Source organism: Sesamum indicum, linkage group LG15, assembly GCF_000512975.1.
Source record: "Sesamum indicum cultivar Zhongzhi No. 13 linkage group LG15, S_indicum_v1.0, whole genome shotgun sequence".
Taxonomy (NCBI): domain Eukaryota; kingdom Viridiplantae; phylum Streptophyta; class Magnoliopsida; order Lamiales; family Pedaliaceae; genus Sesamum; species Sesamum indicum.
Genome location: NC_026159.1, coordinates 6939889 through 6963739, shown reverse-complemented (window position 1 = coordinate 6963739; position 23851 = coordinate 6939889). Strand labels below are relative to the sequence as shown.

The 23851-nt window shown below is 36.5% G+C and overlaps 2 protein-coding genes across 4 annotated transcripts in view; one reads left to right on the top strand and one right to left on the bottom strand.

Moving 5' to 3' along the window:
• LOC105178123 (translation initiation factor eIF-2B subunit epsilon) overlaps positions 1-7702 on the top strand; it is an 18304-nt gene extending 10602 nt beyond the window's left edge. The window contains exons 8-15 of the mRNA XM_011101495.2: positions 240-319; positions 1327-1572; positions 1654-1730; positions 2359-2450; positions 3285-3367; positions 3832-3903; positions 7030-7155; positions 7325-7702. Coding sequence (XP_011099797.1) covers positions 240-319; positions 1327-1572; positions 1654-1730; positions 2359-2450; positions 3285-3367; positions 3832-3903; positions 7030-7155; positions 7325-7354 — 806 coding nt within the window. The 3' untranslated portion in view covers positions 7355-7702. The remainder of the gene's footprint in view (positions 1-239; positions 320-1326; positions 1573-1653; positions 1731-2358; positions 2451-3284; positions 3368-3831; positions 3904-7029; positions 7156-7324) is intronic.
• LOC105178121 (ubiquitin carboxyl-terminal hydrolase 26) lies at positions 8001-23633 on the bottom strand. Of its 3 annotated transcripts, none has more exons than XM_011101494.2 (14): positions 23322-23632; positions 22194-22790; positions 20924-21179; positions 19616-20370; positions 19055-19163; positions 17214-17395; positions 16266-16550; positions 15977-16181; positions 15574-15645; positions 15068-15295; positions 14175-14438; positions 11692-11833; positions 10547-10725; positions 8001-8422 (listed from the first exon to the last, which is right to left on the bottom strand). In XM_011101494.2, exons 1-13 carry the CDS (start codon positions 23405-23407, stop codon positions 10613-10615), a joined length of 3294 nt encoding a protein of 1097 aa, XP_011099796.1. In that variant the 5' UTR covers positions 23408-23632; the 3' UTR covers positions 8001-8422; positions 10547-10612. The 3 variants fall into 3 exon arrangements, with proteins under 3 accessions (XP_011099796.1, XP_011099795.1, XP_020554752.1); XM_011101493.2 differs by lacking the exon at positions 8001-8422 and adding an exon at positions 8455-9479; XM_020699093.1 differs by lacking the exons at positions 8001-8422; positions 10547-10725; positions 11692-11833 and adding an exon at positions 12374-13250 and having other exon boundaries at positions 23322-23633.

The window sequence follows — 23851 nt, the reverse complement described above, 5'->3', positions numbered from 1 at the left end:
GGGTGTTAAAAGAAAGACAGAGGTACTACATTCTATTCTCTCCTGGTTTTATATAGTAAAATGAAGAGAGCAGTAGTATTTTAGTTGTGCCATAGTGAATATGGAGTTGAGTGGAAAATATTTCAGTAACATTAAGGACCAATTTGTAGATATTATTTTGTCTTCAGCTATTGAAATATTTTCAGCTGGAGTCGAAGTTTCATGTATACAGTTCTTACTTTATATTCGTTGTTGTGCAGCAATACCTAATACACCTGAAAAGTTGGAGGAGGATTTGACAACCGAGTTATCTGATTCACAAATACAGGCTGCATCTGAGGTCCTTTCTTTATTCCACATTGATTTTCTTCTTTCCTTACAAGTGTAAGCAGCTGAAGATGGCCTTAAATTTTACGTACTCCACGTCTAATAGAATCTAATCTTCAAAACAGTTCTCTTTTTTTCCTGTTTCTGTTGAGAATACAATATTAGCGTTCTAGCTTTCAGAGTTTGTAGTTTCTTAATCAGCTATGCTATTCTAAATATTTTATAAATAAAAAAGTGAAAAGCTGCACACAGACGTGCATGAAATACAAAAATAAAATATATGTAGGAAGTTCATTGGCACGTACAGAGTTGATTCCCTCATTTTTACATAATTTTGGTAAATGAAGACAGTTATATCACATGCAAGACTCAGTGTGAAATACAGCCATATTTAGTCTCCTTAAGCCTCCCACTTCAGCTACTGGCGTATCCTGTGTCAAACTCTAAGCTGGAGCAACCTTCTAGCCTTCCTGATATATAAAGCTTTTGGTGCTTTTTGGACGGTGCATCACTTCAAGATCAGTTCCCCTTCTTGGAAATATCTGGGTGCTACTTCCTAATTGAAGTGTTAGAAGGGAGCCACACCAACCCAAAAGGGCTAGAGGGTAGGAAGCTGACAGGTGTTGAATATATGCATTTATTAGCTGCTCAATTGATTGAATCAGCTGTTCACATTACTATTACTTATAGGATGTTAGTTAATGTTTGGAGAATGAATTATATTGTCTTGAGTCTGCATCAGTTAAGAAAGAATGATGGCAAAAACTTCACCAAATGATATTTACTCTACAGATTGCATGGATTCACTGATAGGAACTGAATGCTATTTGTTCTCTGTCAAAAGCATTGCTTCTATAGCCTTGTGCCTTAAGATTATACCTTTGTAGTGTGTGCTGAGCCCCTGATTCAAATCTATATATACTTCCTAGCCATGAAATGGGGACGGTTATCTGATTGAAATCATGATATGAAGCTGTATTAGAAGATTGGTTATGTACGCCTTTGTAAATTATTGACCAGGTTGGCAATGGGGGGGCTGGTTTCATTTGGTCAGTCAGTGAGGGAGGGCATGAAGAAGGATGGAGGCATTCAGTGGCACCAATACCTGCAGATCGACTTGTTGAAATTATCAAAAATGCGACTGATGAACTGGAGATATCAAATGAAGATGGCAATATTCTTCCACCCTCAGGAGAGCTTGAACCTGGTTCTGTTAATGATTCTGATGAAGATGTCAGAGATGATTTTGCCCACTTTGAAAAGGAGGTGCATGCTCATGATAATGCTTAGCATAAATGTATGGTGTTAGAATCCCATAAGCCCTTTCTGTTTTATTTTTTGTTTCAGGTTGAGGCAACTTTTCTAAGGGCCGTGCACGAAAACATCAAAGAAGACCATGTAGTTTTAGAAGTAAATTCACTGCGGTAGGATGTTGCTGTTACCTCTCTGCCCTTTTGTTTTTCATCTTATTATAGCTGTGCGGATGTTCTTATATTAAGAGTCACTATTTCAACTTCATGATGATGGGGAAAACAACATGTATTTGCTAAAGATGAAGATTTCTAATTCTAAACACATGTGCATAGTACAGATGAAGGTAACTAACTCATGAGGTAAAGGTAACTGCAAATGCTATGCCTCTGTTTTCCAGTGATGGAGTGTTGTCATAGCCCGTGACATTGTTTTTACCCAGTGAAACCTATTAAAAATAAGCTTTCATCTCTTCAACAAGCTCCTTCGGATATTATCTCCTTGGCACTTGACTTTTTTTCCCTCAAGTTTGAGCAATGCTCTCCTTCATGTTTGGCCTTTTCTAGTACCTTTTAATTTCTTCAGTTGAAACATGTATAAATATCATTGTAAATTATATATTTCTCGTGGTTTCAGGCTAAACATGCTCAATTCTACCTACATAATTCCATTCCTTTTGTTTCTTTTAAGCCCTACATAACATCCTTAATATTCTTTCTGATAATGATATACTTCGATAGAACTTATCTAATGTACTCCCTGAGTTTCTTCCTCATAGTCCTTATCTCTTTTATGCCTCAGGTTGTCATACAACCTGACTTCCAGTGATTGTGCTGGTGCATTATTCTACGCGATGATGAAGTTGGCATTGGATACTCCACATGGTTCACCTGGTGAGGTTTCCTTTACTGGAGTCGATCTTTCTTTCATATGGAGATCTTTATTCTGATGCCAAAAACCATTTCAGAAATCAAACTTCTTTGGTATATGAGCATAAAGGTAATTGTTCAAAAGCTCCAATGCAAACCATGCTGCAATAACTGTGATATTAGTTGACCATGGCCTGGGCTCCAAAACTTCAACTTCAAAAAGTAATCAATCTCAGATAGACCTCTTTTGCGGACTGGATGTGCTAGCACCAAGTGTTGCCTCTTTCTTGCCCAGATGTGAATCTTTTATCTAATGGTGTGGTTTTTACCATAAAGCTAGAGGCATTGAGGTCTTTGAGAATTGGTATGAAGGAGTATTTAGAGAAAGATGACTTGATGGTTGTTTGCCATTGATTTTGAACTGTTTGTGCAAGTTATATAGTCATGCTAGTCACATGTATTCACAATCTGTTTGTGCAAGTTATATAGTCATGCTAGTCACATGTATTTGTCTTTGTGGTGTTTTTAAGTTGCTTGTGTTTCCCTCGAGTTCTTTTTGTTATGTCGATTGAATTGTAACCAAGCTTGAATGTGTCTGTTCTGTCTTGAGGGTGAGTGTTGATCATGGAGTGGTCTATCTCCTTCATAAACTTACCCAATAGTGAAACGCATTAAAATTATATAATCAATTTAACTAAAGACCTTTTATATCCTTGGATTGATGAAATCCCTGGAAATCACCCAGTTGTATGTTGCAAGTTTTTCTTAAGAATGTATTTTTCTGTATAATTGGATCTAGAAAATTTGCAGTAGTTCCCTTTTTGATTTGCATAATGAAGTTTTGATACTTTCTTGCAGGCGAACTTGTCAAAACTGTTGCTAGCGTGATTGCGAAATGGAAAAAGCTTTTGAAGTATTACTTGCCTAGCCTCGACGAAGAGGTTGGTATATGGACATGTTGATATTTTTACTGACAGGTCATTTATATTCCTCTTAATCCAATTTGACCTATTTGGGGCCAAACGATATATCCCAGGGGGCTGGATGACCACCATTGCGAGAACTCTACATGAATCTTGCACAGTTCTAATTCTAAGTTTGATTATTTTGCATCATGCGCCAAAATATTTCTGTATCTGCCCCATGTTCATTTGCTATGATTTCCCAAATGTTCTTATCTTTGTCTTGAAAGTAGTTAGTTGCAATAAAGACTGGAGCGCTTGAGGATTCTGCATTTCTAGTTAAATCATCAATTCCAGTCAAATAGTCGATTGTTTAGTTCAATTTTCGACATCTTTGATGCTTCTTTGGAATTTGAACTATAAGCATCCTGCTGCAGTCAAGATTCTCAATGGTGCTGTAATTAGTAATAAGTGTTGTAATTCAGTTTCTTGAATCATTACAGATAGAGGTGATCCTGAAATTTGAAGAAATGTGTCTAGAGTCGACAAAGGAATACTCTTCACTGTTTGTGCAGGTAAATTGATATTATTGCATTTGGTCTTTTTCATAACTTTGTTGGTGTCAGTCATGCAAATTAAAATTATTTCGAAACTTTGAGTGCATAACATGCTTCTTGTTTGATTCTCTAGTTTTATCTTGCTGCAACTCATAAATAGCTTCTAATCAACCAATTGCCTGTAACATATAAATATGGAAAACAGAAATGGGTATTACCTAAATTCCATGTTGACTTTTGTGCTTACAGAATCAACTAAAAAATAATCTTCTTGCAGTTATACGTTCATGTTTAAGCTCTCTTTGTGTTCTTGTAAGTTGACAATCATTTCCGTAAAAGATGTGCGTGAAGCAAAGAACAAAAATTTCATGCTAGACTATTGAAATGAAAAGGCAAGTACGCAACGAAGAAAATGGTCCTGAAGAAAACTTGTTTTAACCTTGTTTTTAGTGATTTTTTTTTTGCATTTTTCTTCCTCCTAAAAAAATTATTATTAAATATATTTAATTAAATATTAAAATACTAAAAAGTATATAAAATTTAAAATGGAAAAATTAAATTAAAAATCACATTATAAAGATTTATATACTAAAATTCATTTTTCAAATTTAAATATTCATATGAATATAAATGTTAATCAATTATAAATTCTATATTATTAACTAATTAAATTATTATCTAGTTTAAATACCAAATTATATTAAATTTAGTTTAAATTACCATTATGTGTATTTAGATAAAAATATGGTATTATTTTTAAATTTGAAATAAATTAAATTATTTTTCTTAATTTTTGAAAAACAAAATAAGTTAACAAAACTGTTGCCCAGATTGCAACAGGTGGGTGGCGGGGGGGTTCCCCAGGGGGTGTAAAGTTTATTAAATTTATCTTTTTAAAACAATAATTTTATTTTGTCATAACTCATATTTTGCATATAATATATATCCAAAATTTGTTAAATCTAGGCTCTTAATCTTTTATAAAATTAAGATCTAACGGTTGAGATGAATTGATTAGATCCTACGGTTTTTATGCATTCAAAAAAAGATCCAATGGGCATTAAAATAAGTATTAATATATAATAGGTTATGTATATAGCGGTCAACTGATAAAAAAATTAACGGCATTACTTGCATTTAATGGAGAGGGGATGTAAGCTACATTTGAAAAAACAAAAGGGGTTTTATACCTATTTTAGACACGGGAGGGCTTTAACTGAGATTTTAAAACATGGGGGTTTTATGCAATTTGATCCAAAAATTAAGAGTGCTTCTGGTAGTTTTTTATTAGATCCTATTATTAGAATCAGTAACCCTCAATGTCAACCCACATAGCAGACGTTCAAATAGCACACAAACACCCGGGATACTGAAACCCATAATTACATGCATAATATGCACGTAATTTATAAATCAAAGCGTCCAAATTATTCACGCAGCTGCCACATGATTATTGATTGGACGTCGTGCCATGATTTCCTCTTAATTTGAACTTTTGACACAAAAGTGTGGGTGATAAGAACAAGTGACACCAGGCCAAGCACGTTATATTATTATGTGCAGGGTGTAAGGACAATTTGTCTATTGGGGACTCCTATAAAAGCTACACTAATGCCCCTAATGTACAGCATGGAAAACAATTGTTGTCACCAATTTGTCTCTCTCATTTGTCCTTCTAAAAATACCTCAAACACCAAATTCTTTCAGTCGCACACCCCCAGTGTCTTTTAACTAAAGAACAAATTCTAAAACTAGGGAATTGCACTTTCCTATTAATTTAAAATACATTCCTGTTTCTCATGGGCTATATGAAGATGGTAACAAATATCTTCACATTCTTGTATAGTGCGAAGGTAAATCCAAACACACAACGTGAGGTTCTTTGACTTCACACACCCAGATTGATCCCAATCCCTCCACCCCAATATCCAATCTGCAAACTGTCAAATGGCAACCATGGAGGTATATGCACATGCACTTAATGCCGATGCCAAGGAAATGGCATCAAGGTTAATAAAGGACCGCAAAATGAGGGACACTGGTTGGTTTCTATGTTGTATTGGAGGCATTGGTGTCGCTTATATAGGTGTCCCCGATATACAAATACCCCCTCAGGTTGCACGTAATGATATTGTTGTGTAGGCTGCGCTTGGTGTCATGTCTTGTCTCCTATCACATGCGCTTTTGTGTCAGACTCATACGGTCAAATTCAGCAAGAGGAAATGATGATGCATGGTCCAATCATCTGGTGGCTACGTGTATAGTTTGTGATATTTGGATTATAAGTTACATGCATGTAATTATGGATTTCATTACCCCGACATGTCCATAATGAGAGGGAGGAGGATCTGCCTACAGTTGGTACCCCACTCGGATACTCAGGCGTTGGTAGTCCATGATTCAAGGCCCTTGGTTATGAATGATTCTTGCCATCGATGAGGGAGGTGTTCCTTTGTGTGTAGAGTGTCCGTTGTAGATATTATCTGCCAGAAGACTACTTGACTTCCATGTCAGTGTTATACCTATCGACAAGAGTACATATTATCTGCCTTTGATAAAGGAGGTGTTCTCTTATGTGAGCGTTGTTAAGTAGTCTCGTAAACATTCATCATGTGAGATTCAACTCGTTGCCGATCAATGTCGATGTTTCAACTAATGTGGAAAGTATAATCAAGTTCAGCAGAGTCATCACTTATGTTGCATAATTGAGAAGATTGTTAAACATAAAGAAGTTGTGTATAAAGTGTGTATTTAGACATAAATACACATGATAGTCATAAGAAAACATATCCTAAGTCGTGGACCCTAATGCGGGTATATGAGAAAGATGTTTTTGGCTGATAACCTGAAAGAATTTGGTGCTCGCGGCAATTTTACAAGGATAAAATGAGAGACACCAATGCTCCCAATACAGTGCGTAGAAAACAATCGTAAAATTTTTTTACAGTAGCAATATACATTATGAAGTAAGATTCCAAGTATTTTTGTACCTCGACTTAGTGCCATTATGGGTGTTACAATATTGAGTCTCATGACATGAATGGTCAATGACTTTGATTACAGAATTATACACCATTTTCTATCTTTTGTGTAACTACTGTTAATTGCCTTGTAATCTCTCGTTTAATCTGGATTACTTTCTAGGTTTTGCATCTTCTCTACGATAAAGATATTCTACAAGAAGATGCAATACTCAATTGGGCAGCAGAAAAGGAAGAGGCAGATGAGTCGGATAAACTTTTCCTTAAGCAGGCAGAGAAATTTATCCAGGTTGGGAACACTTTAACTTCTTTTATGCTGTCAGACTTGTGGAATGTGAATAGCATACCATTTAAAAATTAGAACTTCTATAAAGCATTGAAGAGGTTAACTTGGAAATCTCTGTGGATACTGCATAGCATAGACAAATTCTTATTTAAAAATGTGGCGTTTGCTGCAGTGGCTGAACGAGGCATCTGAAGAAGAGTGAGGGAAGATTGAGTTGATAATACAATTCTACATGCAGATAGCCGTGTATTTGGGAAGTGCAGGGTGATGAAGAATTGGTATAATATTCTGAATATGGATGGATCTGCTTCCCAACACCGACTAACTTGGGAAACTACAATCCCCTAACTTTCTGCACTGTTATCAGTTTAGTAACTGATACAAAGTTGTAGTTTCTTGTTGTGTGGTTGGTATCAGTGAATACACTTCGCCATACAGTGAAATTGATTTGCCTGCCCTTCAGTGAAATGGATCTGCCATTGTTTCTAACGTTTCGACAATAAATCATGATCTTCAAGACGACTCTGGAAGATCTTCATTTGTCTCACAACTTTTCTTGTTTCTCTTGAACCTGATTGGCATTTGACGTCCTTTCCATTAATGAATGTTGGTACATTAATTAGTCATGTGGGGAACATTAATTGCTCGTGCTCCACTGCAGTAAAAGCAATTACTATTATTGAGGATTACATTGAAATTTGGCACAACTCAAGAGTAGAAAATGCCACGGTTGCATTCCCAGTGATGTCCACCCTAAGAAGTTAGGCTGATTCTGGGCAAGTTCAAAGGAGCCTCTTGAGGATTTTGGTATCTTGTGTCAGACAAAAACTACAATACATATATATTAATACATTCATCTCAGTCGCTCCAGTATATTGAGTACCCCTTGAGGGTGCAACATTCTTTATGTCAGGTCAACTATTTAAATATACTAACACAACACAACTCTAAAAATACAATGAGCAGCCCAAACGATCGTTTTCATTATTTTTGCCCCTACTACATACGGAGATATACAAAAATGCCGCACTGAATAGGGACTCTGAACAAAACCCTGCCCTCGAAGTAGTAGATAAGGCAGCCAAGATAAGAAGGAACACACTTGGGCTAAATCCAAAGCACACCATTCCACAAGGGAATCTACAACCAGGCATGATGTAACAATCCGTGGTCACATCCTACACAAACGGGAGACTATGTACATACATAAACCTCTACACATTTGCACAACTACAGCCACTTGCCCATCTCCTTGCAATCAAAATCGCAGCTGAACAAAATGTCAAAAGAGAAGTGTAATCAGGGAAACATAAACTTAGGCCATACACAACTCAGCAGAGACATTAAGGATATCATTTTGCTAAGGTAAACATATTAAAAGTTTGACTGTATAGCCTCAATTCATTCAGACAGATACCATAGATGCACCTATTGTGGATGCTATCTTGAGATGGGACAAATTGAAGGTCTCGATACATTGAGACGTTTGATTGGTATTTATCTCGATGCATAAGCCTTCAATTTTCACTATAAAATTATCTTCTGATAGTAAGCCCTGCTAGAAGGATCAAGATAAGTAAAGAGTAATCCTCCAGTTCAATAGGTCTCAAGTCAGCTCTATCTAAAACTTTCCTGCATACAGTGTGCTGTTTCCAGCCAGCAATCGTCTGAAAAGGAGAAAGCAGTGCGTCCAAAATCTTTACAATTCTTAGAAGCAGTATAAGCCAGGTTTAAACAAGACTGTCAATCTTTAATTTACATAAGCCCGTATTCCTAATAAAACTGTGAGCTATTCCAACTAAAAACCCTCTTTACATATTCCAGATGTCTTTTGGAAGATTACATAATCTCAAGGATTAAGCCATGGTCAATTATATGATGACTCATCAGCTTTCAACAAAAACAGTGTTAAAATAACCAGAAAAGGCCAAGGCAAAAAGTATACAACATAAAACTCATAAATCTTAAAGGTAATACAACCTGCAACTGATCAGATTAAATCAAGCACAGGTTAGTCATAATTGCATGTCTAAAACTTGTAGAAAGATTCCACAATGTAATATTATTACCATAAAAGAGAATGTGATATGCATGAACGCCTAGCAATCTAACCATTAAGACGATACACTTTCCATTTAAAAGTGCAGAAAGCCTACAAGAGCATTTTTTCTTTTCCCCCCGGATGGACGTTGACAGATTACAAATTACAGAAGCCAAATATGGTATTAATCTTAAGGGTAAATTACATCTGCACCTACTAAGGTTTAGCATAATTACTGAATACCGTATTTCTTGACTTCCATCACACTTCGTGAAGCTTGTAAAACCTTAAAAAACACAACAGAAAGGTGGAGTAAACATTAACATCCCCATGGAGCTCCAGCAAAGCTATAGGAGAGAAATAATGTTGAATTTGTAGTGATGCAGATGACTTTGCCATAAAATATAATCCACCATTTCACGTGCACAAGTAGATATTTTAATAAAGAAAACAATGACAAGCAGTGTTCTTGTAGCATTCTTAATGATCAAGATCTTGATTGATATAAGATCAATAATTCATATGTTAATAGATTTAAGGGTAAACTACACCCACACCCCCTCAAATTTAGCTTAATTAGACTGAAAACTACAATTGCCCCACTCGAGGTTGTTATGTCTTATATGTAACTTTACTCAATAAAGGTTCTAGCTAGGGGTGGCAATTAAGTCAAGCCGGCTCGCAAGCTAGCTCGACTAAAGCTCAGCTCTATTTGAGCTCGAGCCAACATATTGTTGTAAGCTCACGAGCCGACTGGCCAGCTTTTTTCTATAGTATACATGTATGAAAATAAAAAAATATATATATATACATATATATTTATAAAATGTTTGATCTACAATGTTAAATCAAATAAGATGAACCAGTGCTTTATGTCAAAATGCAGACCATTAAGAATGCTACAGAACAACCTCCTTGTATGCATGTGAAAGAGACTCACATCCACCAGCCACATGATCATTTTTCAATCTGTAGAAAATGGTGAAAAACGAAAGAATCTTCCAGCTTCCAAGAATTGCTTTTGGAAGATCACACATTTATATAGTGTCAGGCCTAGATCGTAGTAAAGCGCAATGGCTTTTCATAACAATAAGGGGGTGGGTAAATGTATGCATAAAAAATTAAGGATGAGCTTCAAGACTCGAAAACAAAGCATAAGAAGAAGCACGAGCAAATTGGCAAAACATACTCTTCTATTGACACAGATGAAATATGAGTCCAGTTGAAACTAACAATTACTGTCTTCAATTGTGTCCAAGAGTGCTAGCTCCCAATAAATAACAAATAATGTGTGGTGTTCAAGTTCATGAAAAACAAAAAGGGATTAGACTCAATGTAAAATTATATTCTCACCTTCAAAATGATGGCAAAATGTTCTTTACGTCTAGATCCCAAAGTAACAACAGATCCATGTTCCCATTAGTTTGAACATGCTTCAGAGATGGCCTGGGATGAAATTGTTGATGCCAGAAGTGTACCACGAAAACCCTCTTCTGCCTTTTGCAAGTCCAAATTTGGGTCCAAAAGCTCATCTGCAGATAAATAAATGAGACAGGCCCAGAAATTTTCAAAGATAGAAAATATATTCAGGGCTTCCAACTTATTCCCTGGATTAGGACCACTCAACTGAACAAAGGAAATAAAGAAAGAAGTTGAAAATCTAGAATCATTTGATAGCCAGCAAACAGCAATTTCATGTGTCCTGAAGCTGAAGCCACCTACTAATTTTACTTTTTAAGCAGGACCAGGGATAAAACACAGGAAAAAAGAAAATCATGAAGCAAAGACAATAATGGAAAATACAACCAATATAGACATACAAAGGATGAGAAACAACATTAAAGAAAATAAACCAAATACATATTAGAGCTAGCAACATTCAGCATAAAAGACTAATGTACCTCCATGATAAATCTTTAAAACTAAAAGAAATGAACAATTTCCTTTCCACCAATAGATGTAAATAGTGGAACAATTAACTCATTCGTGGGGATAGTCAGTTACAAGTCTCATCCATGGTAGATTTCCAAGGTCAGAGATATTAAATTATTTATATTGTATTAGCTTTTTCAACATAATACAGATGGGACAACTTTGTTAATTTGTTTGAAGTCTCTTATCAGAAAACCATTTTTTTCCTATGCAAAAACACTTAAAACCAATTAAGTGCAAGCATATACTTTCTTTCTTTGGTTTGATTACCTCATGTTGGACATTAGGACCAAACACAAGTGTTGGTCAACCTCAGAACTATCCGTGATTTGATAATGCATCTCATCCAGCTTAAGCTTGAAAAGAATCATCATTTCCAAATTACCTTAAAGAGAACCTCTAACATGAAATCATATGCAAGAAGATCATGCCATACTCAACTAGGAAACAGAAGGCAGCAACAACCAGAAGGTCTATAAAATGTTAAAAAGTACATTGGAGTTATAATAACAGTGGAGTCACTATGCTAAGCAATTTAGAAATACTAGAATGTCACTACGTCGTACCAGCAATATCACGATTCTCATGAATCTTAGAATCAGTCACCCATAGGATGTCTCCAGGAAAAATATTCACATCAGCAAGACAAGCTGTTTCCCCATCGATTATGTTGGGACCTTTGTGGAGTACCTGGTTTTCCTTAACAACCTACGGAAAGAGAAGAAAAACCATCATGCAGAGTTCATTGTCAACCAGTTTGTTGGTGTTTTTTGGTCTGTATCCCTAAGGATTGAAACAAGGAGTTAAAACTATTTGACAGACTTGTTCTTTCTTTTCCAATAACAACCACCAACTGCCATGCAATTGCTTGTGCCTGGCCAAGCCAGGTAAGATTGAAATCTTACCATAGCGAATTGATAGAAAAAACACAATCAATGAAAGGAGTTCTGACAAGTTTCCAGACCATTCAGAAGTTTGGAAGCTAGAGTGCCTTTAATGAGGCTTAGACAGAGTCCTCACCAAACAATTTTAGCCAAGTTCAGCCAAGCTTGGCTCTTTTTCTTCCTGACACCTTTACAACAGAAATTTTGTAGGTGTAGTCCCCCAACCCACTGACCCCTTCTTCCCGTCTCCAACCTCCCCCTTGGTTTATGGAGGTATCCTGAATCTCAATCCCAATATCAGTTACTAGTCAGAGCCCATCAAGCCAATACATCTTACAAGAAGAGACATTTTTTATTCAGGTGACGTGCTCCATTGGTGATTATCAGAATCAGCAAATAGTCCCAGAATTTCACAATAGCATCTTCCCAATCTCAAAGCCAACAGACCAAGAGCCAAGGATACATTTTGCCCTTTCAATTCCCCAAATCCATCTTCTTCTCCAATGTTTCATCATTTTACATATTCAAGACTCAAAACTATATAAACCTGAAAAATATTATCGACATGAATATTTTAGGGCTTTGCCTGCTTCCTGTGGTGTTTAGCTAATGGATGTGGTTGAATTCTTAGCAGGCGTTCAGACGAGGATCAAGAAAGATAGATAAATGGATAGGTATAGTTTTAACTAAAATTAGTAAAAGCAAAGAAGGTTTATTTTTTCAATTTTAACAACATTAGTGCTTTTGCATGAAAAAACAGAGGCAAATTTGTTTTCCAGGGACTTCTCATTCCCAGGAATGAAACCAAACATTTAAGGCCTTTTGGAATTTTGTTCCTTCAGAATGCACTCCCTCTTTCCCCAAAAGATAAAACCCCTAATTATACTGAACATATACATATTCAAACTATTACATCATTAATATGAGTACATATACATCTTTTAATCATTATTTGATATAAATACATATTTTTCAATTATAACGTTAATAAATGGCATGTAATAATAGAAAAACTTGATATGATTCAAAAAACTTGTTATGAAATAATATCTAAAATAGAAAATGTCTACTGGAAATTAAACAAAAAACAGTAAATATCACATCAGGCATGTCTAGAACAGAAACCAACATAATTTCATCCTCCACGCATTCACCGGTATACTCCCTGAAATACATTTCCCCAAAATACCCCAGCATGATACCAAACACAGCCAAACTTGCTGATTTGTGTCATTTGGATCCTATCAAAGATAAGATAAATCAAGAAATGGCAATATCAGGAAAAAGTTGATCATCAAAGAAGTTTTCATTGTCTCAAACAATTGTGTGTGTAGTATGCAACACTTGAAAGTATAAAGCAACAATACCACTAAAAGAATCATAAACAATTAAAAGTTGTATTTACAACTAAGCTCCACAAAGTTTTAATACAAAAAAAAGAGTTAGAGTGAATGTAAAATTAAAAGGATATGACCAATAATACAAAATGCCAAAATGAACTTTGTTGTATTATCCTGAATGATTTTTTACCTTCCCAAACATAAACAGAGTCGCTGACTCGCTAAAGCAACATAAAATCTAAGAGACCAAGAACCTTTCAGTCAACCTGAAAAGTCAATCTCTTGATTATCATTTCTGTTTTCTGCCACTGATACTTTAATCGACAACGTCTGCAACCTAAATCCTACAAACGTTGAAGGTAATATTTTCCTAAAGAAAATACTCACTAGATAAGAAACCTCATTTATGGTACTAGTCTACATCAAGAAAAAAATTATTATCTTTCAGTACCAACATGTTGACCTTCCAATCTGTCACAATTATGGGCTAGGTTTATTTAGCCATTATGATAAATGCAAGATAAGCTGCTATGATATATGATATTTTCACGGCCCTCTTGCTCAAACGACTTTTTGGGGCAAAGAGACTGGTGTCCGTTTTGAGCTCCCAATCTAAATAACTGATGTTACTGATCCACTTATTTTCACTTGAACACACATCTTATGGGCTATCCTTCTTAACATGGGACTTGATTGATTCAATTCCTAGTCATCCTGATAACTATCACCAATAAACAATCATACGAACAGCCAAAGGCAAACATCAGACGTAAGAAAAGAGAAGTTAACATAGTAAATATCCATGCAACATAATAAACATCATACCCCAAATGATTCCCATATCATCATTTTCAGCTGGTAAATGGATGTCGATCCAGAAACATTCAAATTTACAGAGTTCCCATAAGTTGCCTTCTTTGACCGCTTGGATGTTCGGCGGCTTGGATCTGAAATGCTACCTGAAGCATCCAAGATCGATTTTGGAGGTTCCTTTCCACGAATTAAACAAACACATATGTCCTCGTTGGTATAATTAAGTTTCTTCATCAATTCAGAGCTTTCCCTTTCACCAATACACTCTTCACAAACCTAGACAGAAAGAAAGCAAATTAATTACATCTAGATATGCCAGAATAGAGTGGATAAAATATCAGTGGGAGGGGTACCTAGCCAAAGGCAATTCCTCTGAAAGACACTACACACTAACATGAAAGACTTGCAGTGATCTGAAAAATTACTTCCATAAAAAGAACAGGCAGAGCTACGAGGAAACCGCCCTGAGGCTTGTTGAACTACTCTATCTTACGACCTAGTACATCTTTGATTTTGGCACATGGACAGAGTCATTTAGCACAGCGCATAGTAGCAAACAGACAGTTTGAAGAAATCATTTTGCCTGTAGCACGGCATTTTGCAAGACCAATTCTGATGTAACATTGACTTTGTCCGACCTTACCAGCCTTTAGATGCTGAGAATTTAGAATATGTAACAGACAATTAGAATAGGTCTGCAGAAAATAAGAGCTGCTACAATTATTTTGTTATTTTCAAAAGGCAAGTATTCTGTTTGGTAGGAACCCAGAGGTCCATATGGGCATACCATATTATTGTATCTAAATAAGATAGACAGGACTTGGTCTAACTAAGCAAGGGGAAGACATCGGCAATTTATCTCCTACTATAAGGTTAACTGTGGAAAGCTGAGACTCAAAATTTACCTGAGGAGAAGTCTTAACAATAGCTCTTCTGGACAAGCTGACATTAACTTCATCAGACATACTTAATTGCTCCTCAGAAATGGGCATATCTGGGTAAGACCCAATAATATTATCTTCCACAGCATTATTGATCTCGATTCTGGCAGAAATACATTTTGACTCTGTACCACCCCATTCTTCACAGAGCAACCGCCAATCATCCTCAGCAATGAGTGTCAGTCCACCTGTCTAAAGTAGAAAATGGTAAAAAGGAAATATGACATTAGAGTATTCAGGCAGGAGTCTGCAACTAGAAAGATTTGAAACGTTTGACAATTTATGGAGCCTATTTTGAATCAGATAACAAAGTCTAGTTAGCAAAATCTCCAACGGAGACTCAAGTATCTCGGTGAGCTATGTCCATCCAATGTAAAAAATGCAAGAATAAAAAGGCATAAGGATGAAAGGCTAGGGGAAGGATGGATGATTAATGGAAGAAGCTTGAGGAAATTGTAGAACAGACTTACAGTGGCTGACTTTTGAAAAATAAGTTCACGCTTCCAGACAAGCTCCGGAGGCTTCTCAAGTAGTTTACAGTGCTGATACACAGAGGACAGAGTCAGAAACACATATTAGAGACAACCTCAGATTATAAAAGGAGAAAAGAATCTGGTGAACAATTCATTCACAACGCTCTATCCTATTCCTATTCACAAAAGCTGCCAACCGGAAACATCATGTAGATATAACCATGGAAATTTTAAGCAAAGCGATAACCAAAGGTTCATTCCTTCCAAGACATAAATTATCAATCTTCAATAAAGGCTCTCGACAGCAATTAGAACCAAAAATACCCAGTGCTGAAGAAGATATTAATCAAACTTAATAGGTAGAATTGTAGCAAAAACCACCAAAAAGATCAGGGGCGACCTTTTCACATAGCAGCACATCAACAACAGCATTCAGAGTATCAAGGTCCGCAGAATAAGCATTTTTTCCACTGGAATTCACATAACTTCTCCATTTTGCAAGCCAGGATGAGGGCAATAAATAGTATTTGGTATCCGGATAAAGAGCTATATTTTTATTCATGGCTAATTTTTCATGACTCTGCCTCTGCTTCAACTTGAACTCTCTGCAGCAAACAGTTCTAAGTAAAGCAAAAATCCTTACTTAAAAGGTATGTCACTTGCCAACGAAGTAAACATTCTAAAATAACCTTAAATTGTCTTCTGAGGATGCAGCTTCTGTAAGTTCAACACTGCATAAAGCACATGGCTCAGAGTCGGAGGGGAAAGCTGAACAGCCCACAGGGTCATCAGGCTTCACTGTCATAGCAGTTTGATGTATAAAATCCCAAAGAGTTTCAGGCACCAGCACACGTTTAGCACCAGGAGCTAGTTCAGGCATGAGTTCCCCATGGGGACATCTAAGTGAAGCTGTTGGTCCAGAATCAGCATCACATGGTAAGTCTATGTTCTTCCTACGCAGCCACTGCTGCAACCTACAAAGCACAAAATTAATTACAGCTGCAATTAAAAAATAAGGTCAAGATTTCCACCAAGAAATCAGTTCTGTTTTGCTTAAATTGAATCACGCATCCAAGCAGAAGAATAAGATACACCAAAAGGCAAGATGCCTAGAGAAGTGCTCTGGTGAACTCCTGAAAGAATGAAAAGAAACCATCAAGAGAATTCCTGAGATCCCCAACCTCTAAGAGGAGATAGCCAGAAGAATTTAGAACTGTCGCCTTTTCTTTCTTTTCTGTAGTGGCACAAACATGCAAAGAATTCTTGCTCTGGCATACTAATACATTGACCAGGCTTGCTTAAGGTCTAGCTTTTTCTTTTCTTAAGCTCATAGCTTAACATCAAAAAACCATTTACTTTAACTCTTCTATCCAAGTCAATGACTATAATTTTGTGACCAAGTACCTTTTTTCTTAAATTTTCTTCTTTTCAGAATAAATCCACCATAAAAACAATTCAAGCAGCACAACGTTATGTGATTTGTAAAACATAAATATTCACAATTGACAGAGGACAAGTAATCACAATGACATCTTTGCATCCTTAAAAGTAACTCATGTAGAAGATCAGACAAAGAGAAAAGAAAATTAGGATTAAGGTAGAGAAACCATCAACATTTTTCTGTACATAGTTCATACCACGACTTAGATATATAGTACAACTTGCCATCTAAAGGCTCCCCAGCTAGTGCTGCTTCTGCAAGTTCTTTCATCAATGATCTCTGGTCCCTATAAATATGTGCACGCACCACATTGCGACCCATCTCAAAGATGCAATCAATGCAATAGGCATCCTTGGCCAATGTTGGACCTCCATCGTACTTGTCATAAGAATCACACAAACATTATCAAGAATAAATATATATGCCACAATACGTACAAGCCAGGCAAGAAACTATTAAAATGCCTGAACCAAGTGATTATGATGATGACGATATTATCTTCAACAGCATCACAGCATAGATGCACACAAATCAACAAATATCTGTTTTTTTTTTTTTTTTGCTATCTTGCACAGAGCAAGATGGCCTAATCATTTCAAATAATGAAAAGCTTATAATTCTCAGAATTTGTACCACTGCCATCAGCTACTAGCTTATCCAGCCTCAATACCTCATTCCACAAAAACCTATTAAGTATCAGATTTAGTTCTGCCTTATTAAGGTTTAATTGCAGTCATCTATTGGACTCTTGTCAATCACAACACCAGTCATAGAGTTGAGCCAGTGGGTATAGCTCCATATTGTTGCAAAATTATCCTTTTGTGATTCAAAGAGATCATGTTAATATGGTTGCAGTTTGCGCTGATCAAGGTTTTGAGAGGATATCTGTGAGTAATCAACATAACAACCCTTTAAAATTTATTAGGGGTATTAAACAACATAATCTTGGTCTTTGGTACTTAAGACCCTTTCAGTGAGGAAAGGGCTTGCTACCCAACCAAACAGATAAACGTCTGATTCGTCTCTATTCATTGAACTTGGAACACCATCTAAATGTCCTCCTGAGTAGACACAACGACATATGCATTTGGAATCTTCAGAATCTTCTCCAACACAAAGTACACATTTCTTTTTTGCTTGACTTTAGCATGGTCAACGAAATCTATCACCTACCTAAATGAAATCATTTGTAAGATTTTATGGTAAGAGGTAATAGAAAAACAATCCATGATATTAATCCTGCCTCTGTGTTATTCTACTTGCAGATGTATGTGTGATATAAGTTCTTATGACAAGAATTCACGTAATTGATTATATTACAAAATCAAATTTACAATTTTTGCTTGCTCCATTTTCTGAGTTACTATTCTTGGCATCATATTGGTAGTGGCAATAATACAAGATACATCAATATTTTACGAGTAAATTTGGACAGAAATGCATCCTTCTTTGAGTACCCTACACTTTTTTGGACGCAAATCACCATTTCTATGAAATCTAATATTGTTAGACTAACACGTTCGCAGAATCTAGTTAGATTGGCAGATTCTTTAAAAGAAATAGAAATTTCATGGAGAAAATGAAAATATTAAGCGGTTGTAAATTATTTATTTTTACTGTAAACAATCTTAAGCACCTCCATTCCACTTAATTTATAATAACAACAAAACAAGCTTAGAGGGATTTGTTCGAAAGATAAATTTGCAAACACAGATTACCCTAGAGAGCAGAGTCAAAGGGAATCCTCCAAAAGAAGAATTTTTCATGACACAAAAGAAGCAGAAAGCAGAAGAGCAATAAAAGATATTACTCTCAAGATCAGCAAATGAAGAAAATGAAAAGATTTCAGATGTATTATTTCAGGGAGGTGGTTAGAACCATGAGAGGGACCAATATTCCAGAAAAGATAGAATTACTGGTGCCAAATTATATTTGCAAATTTATGGCAGCAAAGATCAAAATCTTTTGAGCTGATATGTTAAAAGGATATCTCACACTTGGTCAAATATCATACATAAGGAACCGCATAGGAAATACCTTGGAAGTTAATGCAGTCCATGCTTCAGCTGACAAACGTTTCATGTAGTTAATCTTTGAAACTGGCACCTTGCCATGGAAGCACTGTATAGAGGTGTTGTCTATAGTCCTGCAGAAATGACTTGTTTTATCCTCATTTGTCCCCTTTAGACACAACTAAAGAGTTATTATGAAATCTCAGGCAAACATACTCCAAATGCCATCTAGAGATCCTGAATAAAGCTCAGGTAGTACAAAATTAAAGTGTTTATAGAGTAACTCCACCCTTCTGCAAGACAACTGACCCTTGACATTACTATGAAATTAAATCTTGATTGTAACTTTAAAGTAGTCTACATCCACAACATAGGGTAAACGCCCACCAATTAAAACAATTCTGAATAAAGCATAAATCATACAAGGAATAAAGTGGGATAATTGAATGCAAACCGTGGATCCTCATTGAGTGGGAGATTTCAGGAAAAGGTGAAATGCGGATGCATTAAAAAAGAGAAGTGCTTCCAAATCAGTGAGACAACTAATGCTTTACAAGGCTAAAGAGAAAATAGAATTTTCACTTACAATGGAGTCACACTGTCTGCCCATTGTCGCAGCCACTCAGTAGAAATCCAGAAGTATGGCTTCTCAAGAGACAGAACTGGAGCTTCAGAAAGGATAGAACGCACCTCATGCCGCCGCTTCATAATGCAACTTAGCTCAAATTCCTTTTTTAACTTGTATTGTTCACAGGAATCAAGGAATATTGAGTTAAGCATATCTACATCCTTCAAAAGATGGTAGGGAAGAGGACTATCAATTTCTTGTGAAATTACAGAACCATCTATTTCCATTTTATCTTCACCAGACTGTGCAGCAATTTTTGCACCATAAACCTTTGATCGACAAACATACATTAACATATATGCATCACTGGACGAAAATGTTTGTACATGATTAACACCATTTGAATCTGAGGATTGCAGCACGTTGGTATCTACATGATTCCCCTCCACAACAAGATCCACCTGTTTCGTAGATGACGGGCAGTCAACTGGCCCATTTTGCCCACCTTTAGCAGCAGGAGTTGACACAGTAGACCCAAATGGCTGTCGACCCAAGTTTGAGACATGTTCATCATCAAATTCCCACCACTCACCACTGTTTTCATCCTTTATATGGGCTGTATAGTGCCCACTGTTGACAGCAGAACCCTTATGTATCAAGACAGCAGCCAAATCATATATATAGTCCAATTCAGAACAATCAGATAACCTTCGTGCCATGTTAAGTTCTCCGGGAAAAGAAAACACTGAAGTGATCTTTTTCTTAGTGGTTGTCTGCATATAGAACCAAAGTAACACGTAAATATAGTTGACAGATGAGCATGCCAAAAATGCAGTTCTCTTTGCAACTGCAACTTCTCCATTGTATGGTTGATAGGTCCTACTTGCCAAACATTATGCAAGAATGACCCTTATATATATATATATATATATATATATATAAGAGGAAAATAAGCACTTCTAACTCAAGCCAACTAATGTTGAGAAGGCATTGGACAGACGGAAACACCTTATTAGTGTTCAAAATGAAAGAGAAGCAACCAGTAACAGCTAGATGACGAGGTTGGTTTGAATATTTTTGTACGAAATAAGACTGAGATCCAACAAATTTTACACATACAGATTTGCTAAATTGCTATGTAACCCCACCAAGAGAGGTGTATATTTCGAGCAGAACAAAATGGCAAATGCCAGGATAAATTTCATGTTAAATATTAGGAACAGCAACCTAAAGGTGATAGAAGATGGTATTCAGTAAAAGAGATTATATGACTTCAGGAAAAAGTAGAAACAGCAGATATAACTTATGAGTAAATAGATCAATTACATTTGGAAGGAAAACACAACGCTTGAGCTGAAAATTTAGCACAGCAGGCAGCGATCGCAATTTAATGCTACGGGTGGCATCAACCCGAGTAGCACAAGCATCGCAATAATATTGATTGTCTCCTTGAAGCTCCTCTATGCTTAGGTAATCATCCAAACTCTCATCTAGACTCTTCAAACCTTTAACATTCAACTCCAGTTCATAGAAGTCCTCAATTTTTGAAGAAGCTTCAGACTCATTTCCACATTTTGAGCACCTATATAATTCAAAAGGAAAATATAATGTTCTTCCATTTCACAAGAAAATTAAAAGTATTAAGAATTAGTTGGCAACAAAAAGTCTTTACTCCATAGAAATTTAAAGTCCATTACACTAAGAACGTAGTGATCCTTACGTACCAAACTAAATAACAATGCTCCGGAGAAATCAACACAAATTAAAGAAATGAATGGCTGAGACAATTAATGGTGGATGCAAAGAGTTGAGTGGACGTTTAATGGATGAAGTAAGACAATTTATGCAAACACAAGCAATGCAGAAGTACAATAAAATGTGGAATTATCTACAGCATTTCCAAACATCATGCTACTGCACCATGGTCAAGAAAATTTGCAGAAGGGCCTCTCACAAAAATGTCTATGCCACGCTCAAAGTCCTGCATATTTCTAGGTCCTATTCCTGAATTTCTATTCGAAGTAGGGGGAGAAGACGAAGACAAAGAGAGTAAGTCATTTCTGGCCACAAGTGCATACTAATTTAGAACCTAATTAATCAAGAAACTTCTTGTTGACAAGCATTTCAAAAGATCACAGTTATACCTTGATAGCGTGCGGTTATTTGAACCATAAAGAAGAACTGGCATGTCTAACTGAAAAAAGGTAGACCTCAGAACCACTATAATAAGAATGGAAATTACAATTTAGTCTTTCAAATGGATAGACTTTGGTGTATCACCGGTGGCTTGAATGCAACCATCAATCAGATGCGTTGGCCCGAATTTTTCTGTTCCACTCTCTTACCTTTCTAACAGCTAATTGCATTCTAAATAAAAATATTCAAAACTTCCCATTCTAAAATTTATGGCAACTAACACATTTAGTTTGCAGTTTAAACTTTTATTAGAACCTCCGAGTCTATAGGCCATATTCGTGCATGAAATGATCATACTTCAACTTATGGCACCATCTCCACCGATAAATGCAAGGTCAAGAAGAAAGTAATGACATCATCGGGGCACATATGCAAACGGATAAAAGGAAGTACGTCTTACCTAGTCACATGAGAGACCCCTCCGCGGAAAAGGTCTTGTACAATAGTTCTGGCCTTGGGGACTTTCGACTGGCTCAAGCATCGTTCAAGCAAAGAAAAGAGCAAGGTGAGAAACTCGTGGCTGTCCTGCTTAACACCATTATCTAGTTCCAGGGTCTGGATAAATGGTGCTGAATCCACAAAGGCCATCTTACTAGAATGCAGCTGTGCAAAAAGTCTTAGAAGGTTATTTAAAACAGGCTCCCCACCTAAAACTTCAGGTTCAACAGAGAAAACACCTTCCCTAAATGATTTATTCATGTACAGGCATTGCAATATGCTGTTAGCATAGCAAGTTGCACCAAGATTTGTTAGTCCTGCCGGTGTGTTGGAGGATGCCCGGAGATCATGGGATGGATCAGGACCAAGGGAATTTACAATTTCAGAGGTCTTCTGCCACAAACCAGATTTTCTACTTCCATTGGGCGGTGGGATCAGCCCACAAAAGCAATTGGGGTTGTCCTTGGTGTTTACTCGACATCCTTGACAAACAGGCTTCCAAATCATGTACAGCTGATTTACGTGGTCTTCAGTTACCTCTCCATTTAAAAGAATCTTCCTACATTCCAAATATAAATTCTTTATGAACGAAAAAGTTAACATTACCAAATTAAATGCATTCCTTCAATTTAGGCGTCATAATAAATTCAACTGCAGTTCTGCTTCACGGAAAAAGAAAGTTCTTCTTCGTGGAGTACTTTTTTTCTTCTTTCTCATTCAGTAAACCATCACACAATTTACATAATCTATACTCCTTAATCACGGAACAGGCAGTCAATGCAGCTTTCAATATTAGCAAAAGAAGCACAGAGAAAAATAGGAAAATAGCAAACTCTAGCCGAGCTACCAATTCCAGTTGAGAACTAAACAGAAACGTCAGAGGAAGACCTCAAACGACCCATATTACAAGTTCCTCAAAGAAACCCTGAACGAAATCTCCCATCATAATCACCCGACACAAAATACTAGCACACTTCAAATAAATCCACAAACGAACTAAACCGTATCACAATCAACAATCACATAAAAAAATCTTACCACAAAAATTACACGATACAGGACAATCGCCAACGCGGAAAATAAAAGGTACCTAAAAATTTCGAAGCTGGTCTCAGCATTGTCGTCAGTTCTACTCCTCTTATTCTTACTCCTCGTCGTCGGTCGGTGATGCCCCATCTTTCTTATTCTTCAATCCCCCCAACACAATCACAAACAAAAATCCCCAAACTTCCAACTATCGCACCGGAAATTCCCTCCAAATTCAGCCGATCAGCAACGACGCCTTGTCGATCCACCGTACTCGAAGCGATCGAGAGAGAGAGAGAGAGAGAAAGAGGTTTTTGGCAGTACACTTTTTTGTTTATTTTTAGGGCTCTCATTTATTTATATATTTTCAATATAATTTCTGTACTCACACTTTGATTTATTTATGAGATGTTTATATATATAATAAAAATAAAATAATAAATAAAAATGCATAAGATATTTGGAGGGTGCGCGGGGTGACTTTCGATTTTCCCTCTTCTTTTTCCCCGCTGACGGAAGGAGGGAAAAAAAGCGAGGGAGAGGATTGGATAGGTGTCCCTACCCTACCTGGTCTATGCAGACTTCGTCATCCGA